Source organism: Ciconia boyciana, chromosome 16 (assembly GCF_034638445.1).
Source record: "Ciconia boyciana chromosome 16, ASM3463844v1, whole genome shotgun sequence".
Lineage (NCBI taxonomy): Eukaryota > Metazoa > Chordata > Aves > Ciconiiformes > Ciconiidae > Ciconia > Ciconia boyciana.
The window spans coordinates 14654501-14674907 of NC_132949.1; the positions used below are offsets into that span (position 1 = coordinate 14654501).

At 71.5% G+C, this 20407-nt stretch overlaps 1 protein-coding gene across 1 annotated transcript; it reads right to left on the bottom strand.

The window, feature by feature from the left end:
- Nucleotides 1-40: 40 nt before the first annotated feature.
- Nucleotides 41-20292, bottom strand: PACS1 (phosphofurin acidic cluster sorting protein 1; the record flags this gene model as incomplete). The annotated part of the gene is given in 24 exon segments (XM_072881535.1): nt 41-154; nt 1036-1250; nt 2011-2143; nt 2301-2343; nt 3176-3218; nt 4935-5037; nt 5256-5366; nt 5982-6136; nt 6782-6885; nt 7465-7581; nt 9665-9811; nt 10556-10621; nt 11177-11242; nt 11933-12008; nt 13837-13997; nt 15229-15288; nt 15396-15467; nt 15554-15645; nt 16230-16371; nt 16579-16704; nt 16786-16875; nt 17406-17493; nt 19458-19625; nt 20267-20292. Coding segments are annotated over 24 exon segments (2518 nt in total), but the record flags the coding sequence as incomplete, so codon positions are not given.
- Between the last annotated feature and the right edge of the window lie 115 nt (nt 20293-20407).

Consider the following 20407-nt stretch of genomic DNA (forward strand, 5'->3'; position numbering starts at 1 on the left):
ACCCCTGGGTGCCCCCCACCCCTGGGTGCCCCCCACCCACCGGTGAGCAGGGCGGGGGGCTGCCGGGGGGAGCAGATCAGGCGGGTGATGCCCTCCACCACCAGGCTCTTGGAGTCGGGCTCCCGCGGGCGCTTGCTCAGGAACAGGGTGGGCACTGCCGGCACCCATCAGCACCCATGGGTGGGGGGCACCCGTCAGCACCCGTGGGGGGGGGGGCACCCACGGCACCAGGCACCGGCTCCTCCGCAAGGGACAGAGGTGGCCCGGGGGGCGCCCACCCGCGGAGACCACCCCATGACACCCACCCCAGTGCCCACCCTTGGGGGCCCACCCAGAATCCACCCCCCGACACTCACCTCTGGGTGCCCACCCCCAAATCCCCCTGACACCCACCCTTGGGTGCCCCTTTACTCCCCAACACCCACCCTTGGGTGCCCACTCCCAACACCCACCCTTGGGTGCTCACCCCAAATCCCTGGCACCCATTTTTAGGTGCCCAATCCCCCTCCCCAATACCCACCCTTGGGTGCTCACCCCCAATCCCCCAACACCCACCCCTTGGGTGCCAAATGTCCCCCTGCCACCCACCCTGGGTGCCCACTCCCCCACAACACCCACACCCTTGGGTGCCCACCCCAAATCCCCCCGACACCCACACCCACAGGGTGCCCAATCTTCCCCCGCCCCCCAACACCCACCCTTGGGTGCCCACCCCAAATCCCCCCTGCCACCCACACCCTTGGGTGCCCAATCTTCCCCCACCCCCACCCCCCAACACCCCCCACTTGGGTGCCCACCCCAAATCCCCCCCGCCACCCACACCCTTGGGTGCCCAATCTTCCCCACCCCCACCCCCAACACCCCCACTTGGGTGCCCACCCCAAATGCCCCCCGCCACCCACACCCTTGATGCCCACCCTTGGGTGCCAATCCCCACCACCACCCACCCCTGCCTGCCCACCCGTGCCCCCCACCCCCGCCCCCTAAGGCCACCCTCAGTGCCGGCCCCCCCCACCCAAGGGTGCCCCCCCTCACCCTTCTTATTCTTCTCGCGGGTGACGAGGGTCATGGCCAGGGTGCTCCCGGGGGGGTCCCCGGGGCCGGGCAGCCGGGTGACGTGGAGGGAGCGGAAGGTCCCGCGCAGGCTGGTCTTGGCCCCCCCCTCACGCCGCTCCCCCTCGCCCCGCCGCTCGGCACCCATGGGTGCCCCCCAGTAATCCACCTGCAGCCCCAGCACGTCCCCCGAGGAGCTGCGGGGAGACCCTGGCTTTGGGGGGGCACCCAGGCGTCCGGGCGCCCCCCCCACCCCGCTGCGCCCCAGGGACCACCCAGGATTCCGGGTGCCCCCCACCCAGGACTCGGATGTGTGGGTGCCCCCCACCCCCCCCGCCATCCTCAGGACCCAGGCATGTGGGTGCCCCCCACCCAGGGACCCAGGCATCCGGGTGCCCCCCAAAGGACCCAGACGTGGGTGCCCCCCACCATCCCCAGGACCCAGGTGTCTGGGTGCCCCCCACCCAGGAAAGCAGGTGTGTGGGTGCCCCCACCCCAAAGGACCCATATATTGGGGTGCCCCCCCACCCAGGGACCCACGTGTCCGGGTGCCCCCCAAATGACCCAGACGTGGGGGCCCCCCACCACCGGGTGTCCGGGTGCCCCCACCCAGGAAGCAGGCGTGTGGGTGCCCCCCACCCAGGACTCAGATGTGTGGGTGCCCCCACCCAGGGACCCAGGCATCCAGGTGCCCCCCCAAAGGACCCAGGCGTCCGGTGCCCACCCCGCGTACCCAGACATGGGTGCCCCCCACCTGGGGACCCAGGCACCTGGGTGCCCCCCCCAAAGGACCCAGACATGGGTGCCCCCACCCAGGGACCCAGGCACCTGGGTGCCCCCCCCCAAAGGACCCAGACGTGGGTGCCCCCACCCAGGGACCCAGGCACCTGGGTGCCCCCCCCCCCCAAAGGACCCAGACGTGGGTGCCCCCCACCCGGGGACGCAGGCGTCGCTCACCCCGGGCTGCTGGCGGCGGCCATGGAGGGGGACGCCGGGGGGGTGGCTGCGGCCTCGCGGGGCACCCCGGGCCCCCCCGGGGGGGAGGTGGAGGGGACGGCCAGGCTCAGGGTGGGCACCTCGTCCCCGTCACCTGCGGGTGCACCCGCTCAGGGACACGGGGGGGGGGAGGGGGCAGGACCCCAGGGTGCCCCCTGGGTGGGGACACGGGGGACAAGAGGAGTCCGGAGGGGACACAGCGGGGGGGGGGGGTGACAGCACCCCAGGGTGCCCTGGGGGCACCCACCTACCCGGAGCCGCGGGGGGGTCCTCCACCAGCCCCACCTTCACCACCTGCGGGCAAGGGGACAGCTGCAGGGGACACCCTGGGGACGCCCCGCTGCCACCCCGGGGTCACCCGATGCCACCCCTGCCACGGGGACCGGTTCCCCCACCCAGCGCCACCCCCCGTGCCCCCGGTGCCACCCTGGCCCTGGGGACCGCGTCCCCCCACCCAGTGCCACCTCATGTCACCCAGTGCCACCCCTGCCCCAGGGACGGCATCCCCATACCCGATGTCACCCCGTGTCACCCCGTGCCACCCCAACCCGGGGACTGGGTCCCCCCAGCTGGTGCTGCCACCCTGTGTCACCCAGTGCCACCCCTGCCCTGAGAACCAGGTCCCCCGTCTGGTGCCACCCCGTGTCACCCAGTGCCACCCTTGACCCAGGGACCGGGTCCCCCTGCCTGGTGCCACCCCATGTCACCTGGTGCCACCACTGCCCTGGGGACCAGGTCCCTCTACCCGGTGCCACCCCGTGTCACCCAGTGCCACCCTTGCCCCAGGGACTGTGTCCCCATCCCTGGTGTCACCCCATGCCACCCATAACCTGCGGACCGCGTCCCCCCACCCAGTGCCACCCCTGCCCCAGGGACTGGGTCCCCTCGCCTGGTGCCACCCTGTGTCACCCAGTGCCACCCTTACTCCAGGGACCACCTCCCCATCCTTGGTGTCACCTCATGTCACACCTGACCTGGGGACCAGGTCCCTCTACCCAGCGTCACCTGGTGCCACCCCTGCCCCGGGGACTGGGTGTCCCCACGTGGTGCCACCCCATATCACCCAGTGCCACCCCGGCCCCAGGGACAGCGTGCCCCCCCCCGGTGTCACCCGCGCCAGGCTCACCCCCACGAAGGGCACAAACTTCTGGTACGAGTCCTCGTCCGGGCTGGGGACAGAGAGGGGACATCAGGGGTGGCCTGTCCCCACGTGCCACTGCCCTGCGCCAGCATCACCCTGTCCTGCACCCATGTCTCATACTCGCGTCCCCACGCCAGCGTCCCCGTGGCCCATGAGTGTCCCCAACACCCTCATGTCCCCTGCTAATGTCCCCACGTCCCAGGCCATCGTCCCCATGCCCCTCCCCACACCGCTGTCCCCACGTCCCATGCCACTGTCCCATTTCCCAGGTCATTGTCCCCTCATCCCGTGCCACCACCCCTATGTCCTGTCACTGTCCCCACACCCCGTGCCATTGTCCCTGTGTCACCTGCCATTGTCCCCATGCCCCTCCTCACAGCGCCATCCCCACGTCCCTCATGTCCCATACCATCGTCCCCGTGTCCCATGCCATTGTCCCCACACCACAGGACATTGTCCCCTTGTCCAATCCCACTGTCCCCCCACCCTGCATCCCAGGCCAGCGTCCCCGTGTCCACCCCCACACTGCTGTCCCCATGTCCCCTGCCACTATCCCCATGTCCCATTGCCATCGTCCCCATGTCCCAGGCCACTGTCCCCATGTCCCAGGCCACCATCCCTGTGTCTCATGCCACCGTCCCCATGTCCCACACCATCATCCCTGTGACCCACGTCACCGTCCCCACATCCCATGCCACTGTCCCCACGTCCCCACATCCCAAGCCACCATCCCCGTGTCCCAGGCCACTGTCCCCATGTCCCATGCCATCATCCCCATGTCCCATGCCATCGTCCCTGTGTCCCATGCCATCGTCCCCGTGTCCCAGGCCACTGTCCCCGTGTCCCAGGCCACCGTCCCCCTGTCCCATGCCACCGTCCCTATGTCCCATGCCACCGTCCCTGTGTCCCAGGCCGTCGTTCCCATGTCCCACGCCACCGTCTCCATGTCCCAGGTCATCATCCCCCTGTCCCACGCCACTGTCCCCACGTCCCCACATCCCAAGCCACCATCCCCGTGTCCCAGGCCACTGTCCCCATGTCCCATGCCATCATCCCTATGTCCCATGCCATCCTCCCCGTGTCCCATGCCACCGTCCCCATGTCCCATGCCACCGTCCCCATGTCCCATGCCATCGTCCCTGTGTCCCAGGCCATCGTTCCCATGTCCCACGCCACCGTCCCTATGTCCCATGCCACTGTCCCCACATCCCCACATCCCAAGCCACCATCCCCGTGTCCCAGGCCACTGTCCCCATGTCCCATGCCATCCTCCCCGTGTCCCATGCCACCGTCCCCCTGTCCCATGCCACCGTCCCTATGTCCCATGCCATCGTCCGTGTCCCAGGCCATTGTCCCCATGTCCCACGCCACCGTCCCCAAGTCCCATACCATCATCCCAATGTCCCAGGCCACCATCCCTACGTCTCATGCCACCGTCCCCATGTCCCACACCATCATCCCTGTGACCCACGTCACCGTCCCCACATCCCAAGCCATCATCCCCGTGTCCCAGGTCATCATCCCCCTGTCCCAGGCCACCGTCCCCATGTCCCACGTCACCATCCCCCGTGTCCCATGCCACCATCCCCATGTCCCACACCACCATCCCCCGTGTCCCATGCCACCGTCCCCATGTCCCACGTCACCATCCTCCGTGTCCCATGCCACCATCCCCATGTCCCACGCCACCGTCCCCGTGTCCCACACCACCGTCCCCGTGTCCCATGCCACCGTCCCCACTCACAACTTGTGCTTGCAGGTGAGCATGGCCTCAGCCACCGGCAGCGGGTGGGTGGCCCCAGCACCCGCCACGTACGCCAGGATACGTCCCACCACGTTGAAGGGCTCTGTGGGCACCCATGGGGGCAGCACCCATGGGTGCCCCCCCCGGGGACACCCCCCCTTGGGTGCTCCCATGGGTGTGCCCCCCCCAGAACCCCATCCCACGACGGGGTGTCCCCAGGGCACCCCCCCCTTGGGCGGTGATGCCAAGGGGATGGGTGCCACCACCCCGAGCCACCCCAGGGTGCCCGGTGGCACCCATGGGCGCCGGGTGCCCACTTACCGGTGGCGGGGGGCTCGCTGCGCCCAAAGAGCTCCCGCCAGGGGGGGTCGAGGAAGGCGGCCCCGTAGCGCCCGTCCACCGAGCCCAGGTACTGCGCCACCGGGTGGGTGCCTGCGGGCGACAGTGGGTGGCAGGGACCCCCCGCCGCTGGGCACGGCACCCACCTGTCCCAGGCATCAGCCTGACCCCCCGATAACGCCCCTGTGGGTGCCCCGTGGGTGTCTGTGGGTGCTATGGGTGCTCCAGGTGCCCCACGAGTGCCCCGTGGGTGCTGTGGGTGCCCCGTGGGTGTCTGTGGGTGCTATGGGTGCTCCAGGTGCCCCACGAGTGCCCCGTGGGTGCTGTGGGTGCCCCGTGGGTGCCCGTGGGTGCCGTACCGAGGGGCACAAGGAGGAAGCGCAGGTAGCCCAGCCCCTGGGGACCCCCTGCCCAGCCCGGCTCCCTGATGCCCCACGAGTGCCCCGTGGGTGCTGTGGGTGCCCTGCAGGTGCTGTGGGTGCCCCGTGGGTGCTGTGGGTGCCCTGTGGGTGCCCCGTGGGTGCCTGTGGGTGCTGTGGGTGCCCCGTGGGTGCTGTACCGAGAGGCACGAGGAGGAAGCGCAGGTAGCCCAGCCCCTGGGGACCCCCTGCCCAGCCCAGCTCCCTGATGCCCCGTGGGTGCCCCGTGGGTGCTGTGGGTGCCCTGCAGGTGCTGTGGGTGCCCCGTGGGTGCCCGTGGGTGCCGTACCGAGGGGCACGAGGAGGAAGCGCAGGTAGCCCAGCCACTCGGGGCTCTTGGCACCCAGGTGCCGGACGAAGCAGCGCAGCAGGGTGCTGTGGTACGCCGCACCCCCCACGGCCACCACCTTCACCGCCCGGGGGGGCAGCGCCGAGCAGTTGCAGCTGGGGGGGACACGGGTGGGGAGACATGGGGGGGTGGGGTGAACGGGGGGAACGGACACCCCCTGAGGGCACCCATGGGATGGAGGTGTCCTCAGGGGGTGGGGGTTATGGGGGGGAGGGGGGCATCACGGGGAGGTGGGGGTGGGGGAGCAACCCAGGGGGTCATGGGTGAGGGGAGCATGGGGGGGGGGGCCAGGGGGCTGTGGGTGGTGGGAGCACCCCTGGGTGGGCGTAGGTGGTAGGGGCACCCTGAAGCGGGGGGTGGGGGAGGGGATGTGGGTGGGGGAGCACCCCTGGGTGGGCATGGGTGGGGGAGCACCCTGGGGGTGGTGGGGGAGCACCTGGAGGGAGGTGGTGGTGGTGGGAGCACCCATGGGTGGGTGTAGGTGGTAGGGGCACCCTGAAGCGGGTGGGGGGGGGGCTGTGGGTGGGGGAGCACCCCGGGGGGACACGGGGGGACGTGAGGGGACACGCGTCAACTCGAGGGGACACGGGGGACGCGGGGGGGACGCAGGGGGACACGGAGGGGCAGGAGGGGACACGGCGGAAGTGGGGGGACGTGGTGGGGGGACAGGAGGGGACACGGGGCGGGGGGGGGTGAGGGGACCCGGGGGGACCCGAGGGGGACCCGGGGGGGTGACTCACAATCTCTGGATGCGGGTGAGGACGGCGGAGAGCACGGCCTGCACCTCCCCCGCCGCGGTGCCCACCGGCGCCTGCCCCTGCGCCTGCAGCAGCTCCCCCACCCACTGCGGGGGGCACCCGTCAGCCCCGCCCCCGTCACCCACCGCCCGAACCCGCGGCCGCCACCCACACCCGCAGACACCCCCCGAACCCGTGGGTGCCAACCCTGGGGTGCCTCCCCCCCCCGGCCCCAACAGGTTGCCCCCCATGAGTACCCCACCCATGGGTGCCCCCACCCATGGGTGCCCCCACCCATGCTCCCAACACCCACAGATGCCACCCCCACCGGTGCCCCCACCCATGGGTGCCCCCCCAAAGCTGCCCCCCACCCACGGGTGCCATCCACACCCACAGATACCCTCCAAACCCATGGGTGCCGACCCTTGGGTGCTTCCCCCACCCAGGGTGCCCCCCACGCATGCCCCGTCCACGGGTGTCCCCCACATGTGCCCCCACCCATGACCGCCCCCACCCACGGGTGCCGCCCCCACCCACAGATGTCCCCAACACCCACCGACGTCCCCAACACCCACCGATACCACCCTCCGGGTGCCCCCCACCCCTGGGTGCCCCCCACCCCTGGGTGCCCCCACCCTGGGTGCCCCCCCACCCTGGGTGCCCCCCACCCCTGGGTGCCCCCCTACCTGTCCCTGCCAGTCGCTGGTGCTGACGAGGAGGACGCTCTCGGGCAGCCCCGTCTCGGGGCCCAGGGCCTGGCCCAGCTGCTCCCACACCGCCCGGCGGGGCACCGCGGGGGGCACCTATGGGTGGGGGGCACCCATGGGTGGGGGGCACCCACGGGTGGGGGGCACCCGCCACCGCTGCCCCGACGGGACAATGCGCTGTGCCCGACACGGGAGCCTGTGGGTGCCCCCCGGTGTCCCCGTGCCCCTCGGTGTCCCCACATCCCCCAGTGTCCCCATGCCCCTTGGTGTGCCCACGTCCCCCAGTGTCCCCATACCCCTCGGTGTCCCCCCGTCCCCCAGTGCCCCCCAGTGTCCCCGTGCCCCTCGGTGTCCCCCAGTATCCCCCAGTGCCCCCCAGTGTCCCCGTGCCCCTCGGTGTCCCCATGTCCCCCAGTGTCCCCATGCCCCTCGGTGTCCCCACATCCCCCAGTGTCCCCATGCCCCTTGGTGTCCCCACGTCCCCCAGTGCCCCCCAGTGTCCCCACATCCCCCAGCGTCCCCATGCCCCTTGGTGTGCCCACGTCCCCCAGTGTCCCCATGCCCCTCGGTGTCCCCCGTCCCCAGTGCCCCCAGTGTCCCCATACCCCTCGGTGTCCCCATGTCCCCCAGTGCCCCCAGTGTCCCCGTGCCCCTCGGTGTCCCCCAGTGTCCCCCAGTGCCCCCAGTGTCCCCGTGCCCCTCGGTGTCCCCATGTCCCCCAGTGTCCCCATGCCCCTCGGTGTCCCCACGTCCCCCAGTGCCCCCCGGTGTCCCCGTGCCCCTCGGTGTCCCCACATCCCCAGTGTCCCCATGCCCCTCGGTGTCCCCATGTCCCCCAGTGCCCCCAGTGTCCCCGTGCCCCTCGGTGTCCCCACATCCCCCAGTGTCCCCATGCCCCTTGGTGTCCCCACGTCCCCCAGTGCCCCCAGTGTCCCCACATCCCCCAGCGTCCCCATGCCCCTTGGTGTGCCCACGTCCCCCAGTGTCCCCATGCCCCTCGGTGTCCCCCCGTCCCCAGTGCCCCCAGTGTCCCCATACCCCTCGGTGTCCCCATGTCCCCCAGTGCCCCCAGTGTCCCCGTGCCCCTCGGTGTCCCCCAGTGTCCCCCAGTGCCCCCCAGTGTCCCCGTGCCCCTCGGTGTCCCCATGTCCCCCAGTGTCCCCATGCCCCTCGGTGTCCCCACGCCCCAGTGCCCCCGGTGTCCCCGTGCCCCTCGGTGTCCCCATGTCCCCCAGTGCCCCCCAGTGTCCCCATGCCCCTCGGTGTCCCCACATCCCCCAGTGTCCCCATGCCCCTCGGTGTCCCCATGTCCCCCAGTGCCCCCCAGTGTCCCCATACCCCTCGGTGTCCCCATGTCCCCCAGTGCCCCCCAGTGTCCCCGTGCCCCTCGGTGTCCCCCAGTGTCCCCCAGTGCCCCCAGTGTCCCCGTGCCCCTCGGTGTCCCCATGTCCCCCAGTGTCCCCATGCCCCTCGGTGTCCCCACGCCCCCAGTGCCCCCGGTGTCCCCGTGCCCCTCGGTGTCCCCATGTCCCCCAGTGCCCCCAGTGTCCCCATACCCCTCGGTGTCCCCACATCCCCCAGTGTCCCCATGCCCCTCGGTGTCCCCCCGTCCCCAGTGCCCCCAGTGTCCCCATACCCCTCGGTGTCCCCATGTCCCCCAGTGCCCCCAGTGTCCCCATACCCCTCGGTGTCCCCATGTCCCCCAGTGCCCCCAGTGTCCCCATGCCCCCAAAGGTGCCCCCCGGTGGGTCCTGCCCCACTGTCCCCATGCCCCCCAGTGCCCCCTGCGCCCCAGTGTCCCCACATTCCCTGGTCCCTCCCAGTGTCCCCATGCCCTTCAGAGTCCCCACATCCACCGGTGACCCCCAGTGTCCCCCTGCCCCTCAGTGTCCCCATGTCCCCCAGTGTCCCCCGTGTCCCCCTGCCCCTCATGCCCCCAAAGGTGCCCCCAGTGGGGTCCTGCTCCAGTGTCCCCATGCCCCCAGTGTCCCCCTGCCCCCGGTGTCCCCATGTCCCCCAGCGCCCCCCAGTGTCCCCACGCCCCTCGGTGCCCCAAAGTGTCCCCATGCCCCCAAAGGTGCCCCCCGGTGGGGTCCTGCCCCACTGCCCCCTGCCCCCGGTGTCCCCACATCCCCCGGTACCCCCCCGCTGTCCCCGCGTCCCCCGCGGCGGGTGGCACCTGGGTGCCGTGGGGCAGGTCGGGGGAGCGCTCGCTGTCGGAGCTGTTGTTCCTCTCGCCCAGGGGCCGGGAGAGCTGCCGCTCCCGCAGCGGGGTGCCCCGACGGCCCCGCCCGGGGGGCCCCCTCCGCCCTGCCAGCCGCCCACACTGCACCCCGGATCCCCAGGGCCCCCCGGATCCCCCACCCGGAGCCCCGACACCCATCCACCGAGCTCAAGTCCTCCAGGGACCCCAAATCCGCCCCCCCCCTCGCCCCCCGGGGACCCCGACACCCACCCACTGAGCCCCCCCCGAGACCCTCTGGGACCCCAGTACCCCTCACCCAGGGACCCCAACCCACGCAGGGACCCCAATACCCGCCCAAGGACCCTACCCCCCCCAACCCTGACACCCCCCACCAAGCTCAAGCCTCCCTAGGACCCCAATACCCCTCCAGGGATCCCCAAATCCCCCAGGGACCCCAGTAACCCCCAGGGACCCCAAATCCCCCCTCCCCAAGGACCCCAAATCCCACTCTTAGGGACTCCAAATCCCCCCCACCCAGAACCCAACATCCCCCGAGCCCAAGTCCCCCTGGGACCCCAACTTCTGCCCCCAGGGACCCCGAATCTCCCCTTGGACCCCAAAACTGCCCAGAACCCCCCATTGTTCCCCCAGGGACCCCAACCCACACAGGAACCCCAATACCCCCTCCAGGGACCCCAAATTTCACCCTGAACCCCGACACCCACCCACCCACCAAGCCCAAATCGCCCTGGGACTCCAATAGCCCCCAGGACCCCCAAATCCTGCCCTGCCCCCCCCCCCCCAAACCAGGGTCCTGTAGGACCCCGACCCCCACCCCGGGGTGCCCTCACCTGGGTGACGCCACCTCCCCTTTGCTGCTCTTCAGGGGGTCTTCAGCTTCTCGGGGACCCCCCCAGGCTCAGGCAGGGGCTCGGGGTCCCCCCAGGTGTCCTGTGCATGGGATGCAAGGGGGGGGCTGCAGGCACCCCACAACTGGGGGGGGGGCACCCCACAAATGGGTGGCATCGGGGGGGACACCCCCCATCTGGGTGACATCAGGAGGGGAGGATGACACCCCACAACTGGGTGACATTAGGGTGGGGGGGCACCCCAAAACAGAGTGAAATGGGGATGGGGGCACGCCACAACTGGGTAGCAACAGTGGGGGACCCCCAAAACCAGGGACCCCAAATCCCCCCGGGGACCCCGACACCCACCCACTGAGCCCCCCCAAGACCCTCTGGGACCCCAACACCCCTCACCCAGGGACCCCAACCCACACAGGGACCCCAAAACCCACCCAAGGACCCTACCCCCCAAACCCTGGCATCAGGATGGGGACACCCCACAGCTGGGGGGCATCGGTGGGGGACACCCCAATCTGGGTTGCATTGGGGTGGGGGCACCCCACAACTGGGCGGGTGTCGGGCTGGGGACACCCCACAAGTGGGTGACACTGAGGAAGGGAGACTGGGGGGGGTTGGGGGGTCTCGGGGGGAGCCTCACCAGCCCCTCGGGGTCCTGCCCCCCGTCTTCGGGGGGTCTGCGGCCGCCCTTGGCCCCAGCCTCTGCCTGCGGGAGGGGGGGGGGTGCGCTTGGCCCCAGAGCCCCCCCCCAAATGCCTGGGTCCCCCTAAACCCTCCCTTAACACTCCCAGGGGCCCCCAAACTCTCTCAGGGCTCCCTAAGCCCTCCCAGGGTCACCCCTAAACCCCCAAACTCCCCTAACCCAGTGCCCCCAAACCCTCAAAGCCCCCTGACCTACACAGGGCCCCCAAATCCCAAGCCTCCCTAACCCACCCAGAGGCCCCCTAAATCCCCAAAGCCCCTCAAGCCCCCTAACCCACCCAGGGCTCCCCCTAAATCCCCAAGCCCCTCTAACCCAGTGCCCCCCCCAAATCCTGAAGCCTCCCCAAACCCTCCCAGGCCCCCCAAACCCCAAAGTCGCCCCCAACCCTTCCAGTCCTCCCCAACCCTCAAAGCCCCCCCAAATCCTCAAGCCCCCACTAACCCACCCGGAGCCCCCTAAATCCCCAAAGCCTCCCAGCCCTCCCAGAGCCCCCCAGCCCCCCAGCACCCTAAAACCCCCAATAACTCCCCCTTCCCCCAACTTCCACTGCCAGCCCCCAAAACCCCCCAAAACCCCCCAGCCCCCCTCACTCCAAACCCCCGGACACCCCCAAACCCCTCCCAGTGCCCCCCACAAGACCCCCCCATAGCCCTCCCAGTGCTCCCAGTAACCCCAGTGCCCCCCACCACTGACCGGGGGGGGCCCCTCGCGCCCCGGGCTGCCCATCTCCGTCTGGGAGCTCGACTGCGAGAGACCCTCGAAGAAGGGGCTGCGGGGACAAGGGACAACGATGGCACCGGGGGGGACAGAAGGGGTCACGGGGGGCAGCAGGATGCGGGGGGCGGTGGGGACACAGGGGGCACTAGGACATGGGGACACAAGGGGCACTGGTGGCACTGGGACACAAGGACATGGGGACACAGGAGGCACTGGTGGCACTGGGACATGGGGACATGGGGACACAGGAGGCACTGGGACATGGGGCCACAGGGGGTACTGGGACATGGGGACACAGGAGGCACTGGTGGCACTGGGACACAAGGACATGGGGACACAGGAGACACTGGTGGCACTGGGACATGGGGACATAGGAGGCACTGGGACATGGGGACACGGGGACACAGGAGGCACTGGTGGCACTGGGACATGGGGCCACAGGGGGTACTGGGACACGGGGACATGGGGCCACAGGGGTACGGGGACGGGGGGACACAGGAGACACTGGTGGCACTGGGACATGGGGACATGGGGACACAGGAGGCACTGGTGGCACTGGGACATGGGGCCACAGGGGGTACTGGGACACAAGGACATGGGGACACAGGGGGCACTGGGACATGGGGACACAGGAGGATGCTGGTGGCACTGGGACATGGGGACACAGGGGGCACTGGGACACAGGGGGCCACTGGCAGGACCAGGACATGGCAACATGGGGACACAGGGGGACGCTGGTGGCACTGGGACACAGGGACATGGGGACACAGGGGGATGCTGGTGGCACTGGGACACAGGGACACGGGGACACAGGGGGACGCTGGTGGCACTGGGACACAGGGACATGGGGACACAGGGGGACGCTGGTGGCACTGGGACACAGGGACATGGGGCCACAGGGGGACGCTGGTGGCACTAGGGCGTGGGGACACAGAGGAGTACTGGTACCACTAGGACACAGGGACACAGGGTGGGTACCACTGGCACAAGGACATGGGGACACTGATGGCACAGGGACACGAGGACACAGGGACACACGGGGACATAGGGACGTGGGTGGGCACGGTGGCACTAGGACACAGGGACATGGGGACACAGGGGGCACTGGTGGCACTGGGACATGGGGACACAGGGGGCACTGGTGGCACTGGGACACAGGGTGGGTACTGGTGGCACTAGGACACAGGGACGTGGGGACACAGGGGGATGCTGGTGGCACTAGGGCGTGGGGACACAGGGGGCACTGGGACACAGGGACATGGGGACACAGGGGGCACTGGTGGCACTGGGACATGGGGACACAGAGAAGTGGGCACAGGGCCACCTGGGGGTGGGGGCACCCCGGACCCCAGCCATGCCAGAGCCATGTCCCTCAGCCAGGGGACACCCAGGGGAGGTGACACCCCAGACTGGGGGAGGTGACACCAGCCATGCCAGGAGCAACGTCCCACAGCTGGGGGACACCTCAGACCCAGGGGAGGTGACACCCCACGCCTGGGGGAGGTGACACCAGCCATGCCAGAGCCATGTCCCTCAGCCAGGGGACACCCCAGACGGGGGGAGGTGACACCCCATGTCTAGGGGACACCAGCAGCCATGCCCCTCAGCCAGGGGACACCCGGGGAGGGGACACCCCATACCCAGGGGAGGGGACACCCCATATCTAAGAGGGGTGACACCAGCCAAGCCAGCAGCAACGTCCCACAGCTGGGGGACACCCCAGACTTTGCAAGGGGACATCCCAGACCCAGGGGGACACCCAGATGCAGGTGAGGTGACACCCCAGACCCGGCAGAGGGGACACCCCAGATCCGGGAGCCACCCCACTGCCCCCGGGGTGCCCTCCCCCGCCCCGGGGGTCCCTCGGGTGCCCCCCTCACCGCAGCTTGGGCTTCGGGGTGCTGAGGACGCTGTCGGTGTCATCGAGGTCGGCGCCGCTGTCACTGGGGTTGAAGATCTCCAGGGTGTCGTAGAGCTCGTCCAGGTCCTCGGCCACCTCCCGCATGCGGGCGTGGGACACGTGCTCCAGCCCGAAGCCCACCTGGGCCACCCGGGACACCCGTGTCACCCCCACGGTGCCACCCCTGTCACTCCCATGGTGCCATGGGACGTCCCCCGTCACCCCCGCCACCCCCACGGCACCATGGGACACCCGTGTCACCCCCACGGTGCCACGGGGACACCCCTGTCACCCCCACGGTGCCATGGGACATCCCCCGTCACCCCCGCCACCCCCACGGTGCCATGGGACACCCGTGTCACCCCTGCCACCCCCACAGTGCCAAGGGGACACCCCTGTCATCCCCACGGTGCCATGGGACACCCGTGTCACCCCCTCGGTGCCATAGGACATCCCCTGTCACCACCGCCACCCCTACAGTGCCACGGGACACCCGTGTCACCCCCACGGTGCCATGGGACACCCGTGTCACCCCTGCCACCCCCACGGTGCCATGGGGACACCCCTGTCACCCCCACGGTGCCATGGGGCATCCCCCGTCACCCCCGCCACCCCCACGGTGCCACAGGACACCTGTGTCACCCCCGCCACCCCCATAGTGCCAAGGGGACACCCCTGTCACCCCCACGGTGCCATGGGGCATCCCCCATCACCCCCGCCACCCCCACAGTGCCACAGGACACCCGTGTCACCCCTGCCACCCCCACAGTTCCACGGGGACACCCCTGTCACCTCCACAGTGCCATGGGACATCTCCTGTCACCCCCACAGTGCCACAGGTCACCCTTGTGACCCCCTGCCAGCCCCACCACTCCTGTGCCAGCCTGTACCATCCCCTGCCAGCCCCACGGTGCCCCGTGTCACCCCCTGTCACCGCCTGCCAGCCCCACGGTGCCACGGGACACCCCCTGTCACCCCCACAGTGCCACATGCCACCCAGTGCCACCCCCTGCCAGCCCAGTGTCCCTGTGCCACCCCCCGCCAGCCCTACCACTCCTGGTGCCACCATGTCACCCCCTGCCAGCCCCACCGTCCTTGTGTCACCCGGTGCCAGCCCCACCATCTCTGTGCCACCCCCACCGTCCTTGTGTCACCCAGTGCCACCCCCGCCGCTCCGTGCCACCATGTCACCCCCTGCCCTCCTGTGCCACCCCATGCCACCCAGTGCCACCCCATCACCCCCTGCCAGCCCCCCCCCCGCTCTGTGCCACCACGTCACCCAGTGCCACCCCTGCCACCCCCACCACCCCGTGTCACCCTGTGCCCCATCCCCGGGGTGCCCCCACCCGGCAGCACCCATGGGTGCTCCTACCTCCTCCGACACCTTGAACCTCTTGAGCAGGGCCACAAACTTCTGCTTGATATTGGGCTGCTGCGGGGACACGGGGGGGTCAGGGGCACCCATGGGGGCCCCCACAGCACCCACCAGCCCAGCAGGGCCCCCCCCCAGCACCCAGGCACCCACAACCCCCCCCTCACCCGGGTGGAGGCCATCAGCTTCCTCCGCGTCTTCTTCACCTTGGGCAGCTCCTCTTCCTCGTAGAAGAGGTCCTGGGGGACGCAAGTGACAGCGGGGGTGACAGGGTGGGGTGGCACCCATGGCGGCACCCAAGGGTGGAGGGGTCCCCAGCACCCACCTGGCCGTGCAGGGCGTCGTCGCTGCCCTCCTGCTCGGAGGAGAAGCTCTCCTCCTCTTCCTCCGAGTAGTTGTCGATGTCGGGAGAGCGATCTGGGCGGGTGGGGGGGAGCACCCAAAGGTGAGGGGCACCCAAAGGTGAGGGGCACCCAAAGGGGGGGGTCCCCCAGGTGCTCAGCCCGTGCACCCTACGCACCCCCAGGGGCTCCTAAAGCTTCACCCCTTCCCTGCACCCATGGGTGCCCCCGCTCCGTGGTGCCTGCAGGTGACTGTCACCTCCCCAGCGGGTACCACGTCGCCTTCCCCCCCCCGGGTGTCCCCCAGCACCCAAAGGTGCCACCTCACCCCATGGGTGCTCCCTGTACTCATAAGTGGCCCTGCACCCATGGGTGCTGTCACAGACACCGCGGGGGCCGTGTGTGCCTGCAGACGCCTAGCTACTCTGCCCCCCCCCCCCCGCACCCAGTAGTGTCTCAGCACCCAAGGGTGCCCCCCAGCACCCATAGGTGCTCCTGGCACCCACGGACCACCCAGCACCCACAGGTGCCATCACAGACGCCCCAGCTCCTACGCACCCACAGGTGCCCGGTTCTTCCAGCTCCCCCCCCACTCTCCAAGCACCCAAGGGTGCCCCCCCCGCCCCCCTCCCCAGCACCCATGGGTGCCCGGGGCCTCACCCGAGAGCTTGCCCTTGGCCTCGTGGTCGATGGGCTGGCTGGAGAGCGAGTTCACCCGGATCTCGGCCACCGGCACCGCCGCGTCCTTCACCGCCCGGTGCAGCACCAGCACCAGCCCCCCCTCGCTGGGGTGCTGCAGCACCTATGGGTGGGGGGGGGGGGGGAGCTGGGGCACCCACAGGAGCACCCACGGAGGGGGCACCACCGCCCCATAACCCACGACGGGGCCTGAACCCCACCACCCGCCTGGTGCCGTCCCCTGAGGGGTCCTGTCCCCAGGGGACCCCCCCGCCGGCCCCACCACGTGCCGGGGCACCCTGACCCCCACCCTGGCCCCCCCAGCACCCACCTCGGCCATGTTGATGAGCCCCACGGCCAAGGTCTTGTAGCCCAGGAAGGTTCGGTTCTTGTAGCGCTTGCGCCGCTGCAGCATCACCTGGAGCCGGTTGGCGTCGCGCTTCAAGAAGTGGGGGTACTGCGGGAGGGGGGCTCAGGGACCCGAGGGTCCACGGGGGAGCACCCATGGGTGCCGGGAGGGCGGCCCAGGGTGCCTCACCTGCAGGGAGAAGGTGAGCTGGAGCTCGGTCTCGGGGGCACCGCCGGGCGGCAGCGGGATCTCGTTGGAGCGCAGGATCCGCTTGGAGCCCTGGGGGGGCGGGGGGCAGGGGGGCAAATCCCCCCGGGGGTGAGAGCCCAAAGTACGGGGGGGGGGGAACTCCCTAGGGGACCCCCCACCCACGGGGACCTGCAGGGACTCAGCACCCAACCCCTGGCACCCCACGGCCTCCCCCAGGACCCCCCAAAACCCCCTGTGCCCCCCAGCCCTGAAGAGCACCCAGGGGACCCCCAAGTCTGGGGGACACCACAGCACCCCTCAGCAGAGACCTGGGGGCCTCTTGGACCCCCCCACCCACGGGGACCTGCAGGGACTCAGCACCCAACCCCTGGCACCCCACGGCCTCCCCAGGACCCCCAAAACCCCTGTGCCCCCCCACTCCCAAGAGCACCCAACCCCTGGCACCCCCAAGAACCCTCTTTGCCCCCCCCAGACCCCCAGCAATCCCCACCCCTCCCAAAGAACCCAGCACCCAAGGCCCGGCACCCCCTAGGACACCCGTGGGACCCTCCCTATGGCCCCCTGCCCCCCCCAGCACCCCCGGCGCCCCCCCGCCCCACCTGCAGCTTGACGGCGATGACGACGGAGCCCAGGCCCTCGGCCACCTCCCGCACCAGCACCAGGCGCTGCAGCGTCAGGCTGAACAGCCTGGGGGCGCGGGGGCAGAGCTGGGGCACGGGGGGGGCATTGGGGGCACGGGGGGCACGGGGGGGGGCGGCATTGGGGGCACGGGGCACGGGGAGCGGCATTGGGGGCACGGGGGGGCAGCGCTGGGGCACGGGGGGGCATTGGGGGCACGGGGGGGCACGGGGGGCGGCATTGGGGGCACGGGGGGCAGCGCTGGGGCACGGGGGGGCATTGGGGGCACGGGGGCACGGGGGCGGCATTGGGGGCACGGGGGGCATTGGGGGCACGGGGGGCACGGGGGGCGGCATTGGGGGCACGGGGGCGTGGGGGGCAGCGCTGGGGCATGGGGGCATTGGGGGCACGGGGGGCACGGGGGCGGCACTGGGGGGTACGGGGGCACGGGGGGCAGCGCTGGGGGCACGGGGGCGGCATTGGGGGCACGGGGGCGCGGGGGCAGCGCTGGGGCACGGGGGCATTGGGGGCACGGGGGGCAGCGCTGGGGGTATGGGGGCATTGGGGGGCAGCGCTGGGGCACAGGGGCGGCATTGGGGGTACGGGGGCGGCATTGGGGGCACGGGGGCGGCGCTGGGGGTGCGGGGGGCAGCGCTGGGGGTACAGGGGGCACGGGGGGGCACGGGGGGCGGCATTGGGGGCACGGGGGCGGCACTGGGGGCACGGGGGAGGCATGGGGGCACAGGGGGGTCAATATTAGGGGGTATGGGGGGCAGCATTAGGGGTCTGGGGGGTCAGTACTGGGGGCACGAGGAGCACGGGGGGCAGCATTGGGGGGCACGGGGGGCACAGGGGGCAGCGTGGGGCCACGGGGGCTCAGTATTGGGGGTACGGGGGGCAGCACTGGGGGGCAGAGGGGGTCAGTACTGGGGGGTACAGGGGGTATGGGGGGTCAGCATTGGGGGCACGGGGGCAGCGTGGGGGCACGGGAGGGGCAGGGGGGCACAGGGGGTCAGTATTAGGGGGTATGGGGGGCAGCATTGGGGGGCACGGGGGGTCAGTGTTGGGGGCACGGGGGGTCAGCAGGGGGAGCACCAGGGGTATGGGGGGCCAGCACTGGGGGGCACAGGGGGTCAGTATTGAGGGGCACAGGGGTATGGGGGGCCAGTATTAGGGGCATGGGGGGCAGGGGGTCACCATTGGGGGGCACAGGGGGATCAGTATTGGGGGGCACAGGGGGGCAGCATTAGGGGTACAGGGGGTCAGCAAGGGGGGTGATGGGGGTGTCAGTGGGGGAGCACCGGGGGTACGGGGGCTCAGCATTGGGGGCACGGGGTGGGGTCAGTATTGGGGGGCACAGGGGTACAGGGGGTCAGCATTGGGGGGTACAGGGGGCATGGGGGAGGACACAAGGGAGCACAGGGTTTGGGGGGGCATGGGGGGCAGCACTGGGGGCACGGGGGTCAGCAAGGGGGTGATGGGGGTGTCAGCAGGGGAGCAGCCGGGGGCCGGGGGGTCAGTATGGGGGGCACGGAAGGGCACGGGGGGTCAGCGGGGGCATGGGGTGGGTCAGTACTGGGGGGGGGGGTGTCAGCGGGGAGGACCACGGGGGGCACGGGGGTCAGCATTGGGGGCACGGAAGGGCACGGGGGTCAGCGGGGGCATGGGGGGTCCGCAGGGGGAAGCACCGGGGGGCCATGGGGGGTCAGCAGGGGGGCACGGGCTGGGAGGGGCACGGGGGGGGCGAAGGGACAGTGGGGGCACCAGCCTCGGAGGGACGCGGGGGTGGCGGGGGCGGACATGGGGGAGGGTGTCAGCCCCGGGGTCACGGGGCGTCATTCCCGGGGGTGCCGACACGGCGGGGAGGTACCAGCCCCGGGGGGGCACGGGGGTGTCAGCGCGGGGGGCCGGTGCCCGCTGCCCCCACCCCGCAGCGTTCCCGGGGGCGGGGCTGCGGCCCGGCCGGCCCGGCGGAGCCTGGGGCCCAGCACCGGCACCGGGGCGGGGGGGGGGGGGTCGGGGTCGCCCCTCACCTGGGCACGCAGCTGGGCGAGCTCCGGTCCACCTCCCAGGTCGCGTACAGGTTCATCTGCACCGGCCGGCCGGGCCCGCCGGTGCCGGCAGCGGTGGGGCCGGGGGCGGCGGTGCCGGGGCCGGGGTGGGGGCGCGGCCCCGGGGGGCCCGGCCGGGGGCGGGGGGGGCTGCGGGGAGGCCGCGGGCGGCGGGGCCGGGCCGGGGGGGCCGCGGGGGCCGCCGCGCTCCGCCATCGCCCGCCGCCGCCGCCGCCGCCGCGCGCCCGGCCACGCCCCCGCGCTCCTCATTGGCTGCCGCCCTGCTGCCTGCGCTCTCATTGGTCCGCGCCCGCGCCCCGGCCGGAAGGCTCCGCCCCTCCGCCGCCACCCCGCCCCTCCGCCGCGCTGATTGGTCGCGCCCCTCCCCGCTGCGGAAGGGCCAGCTCGGCCCTCCGCCCGCGCGCTGGCCTGGCCACGCCCCCGAACCGGGCCCCGCCCACCACCTGTTTCTGAGGCGTTCATTGGGTGGTGCCGGCGCTGGGCACGCCCCCGCGGGTATAAGAGGGACTCGGCGCGATCAGCGCTGCTGGAGCAGCGGGACGGGGCCTGGGGACACGGGGAGAGGGGACGGGGCCTGGGGACACGGCCTGGAGAGGCTGGGGACACCCCTGGGGACACCAGGACATGGGGACACGGCCTGGAGACACTGGGGACACCCCTGGGGACACCAGGACATGGGGACACGGCCTGGAGACACTGGGGACACCCCTGGGGACAGCGGGACAGGGCCTGGGGACACTGGGACATGGGGACACTGCCTGGCGACACACCTGGGGACACCAGGATGTGGGGACATGGCCTGGGGACAGCGGGACAGGGCCTGGGGACATGGCCTGGAGACACTGGGGACACTCCTGGGGACAGGACGACAGGGCCTGGGGACACTGGGACATGGGGACACTAGGACATGG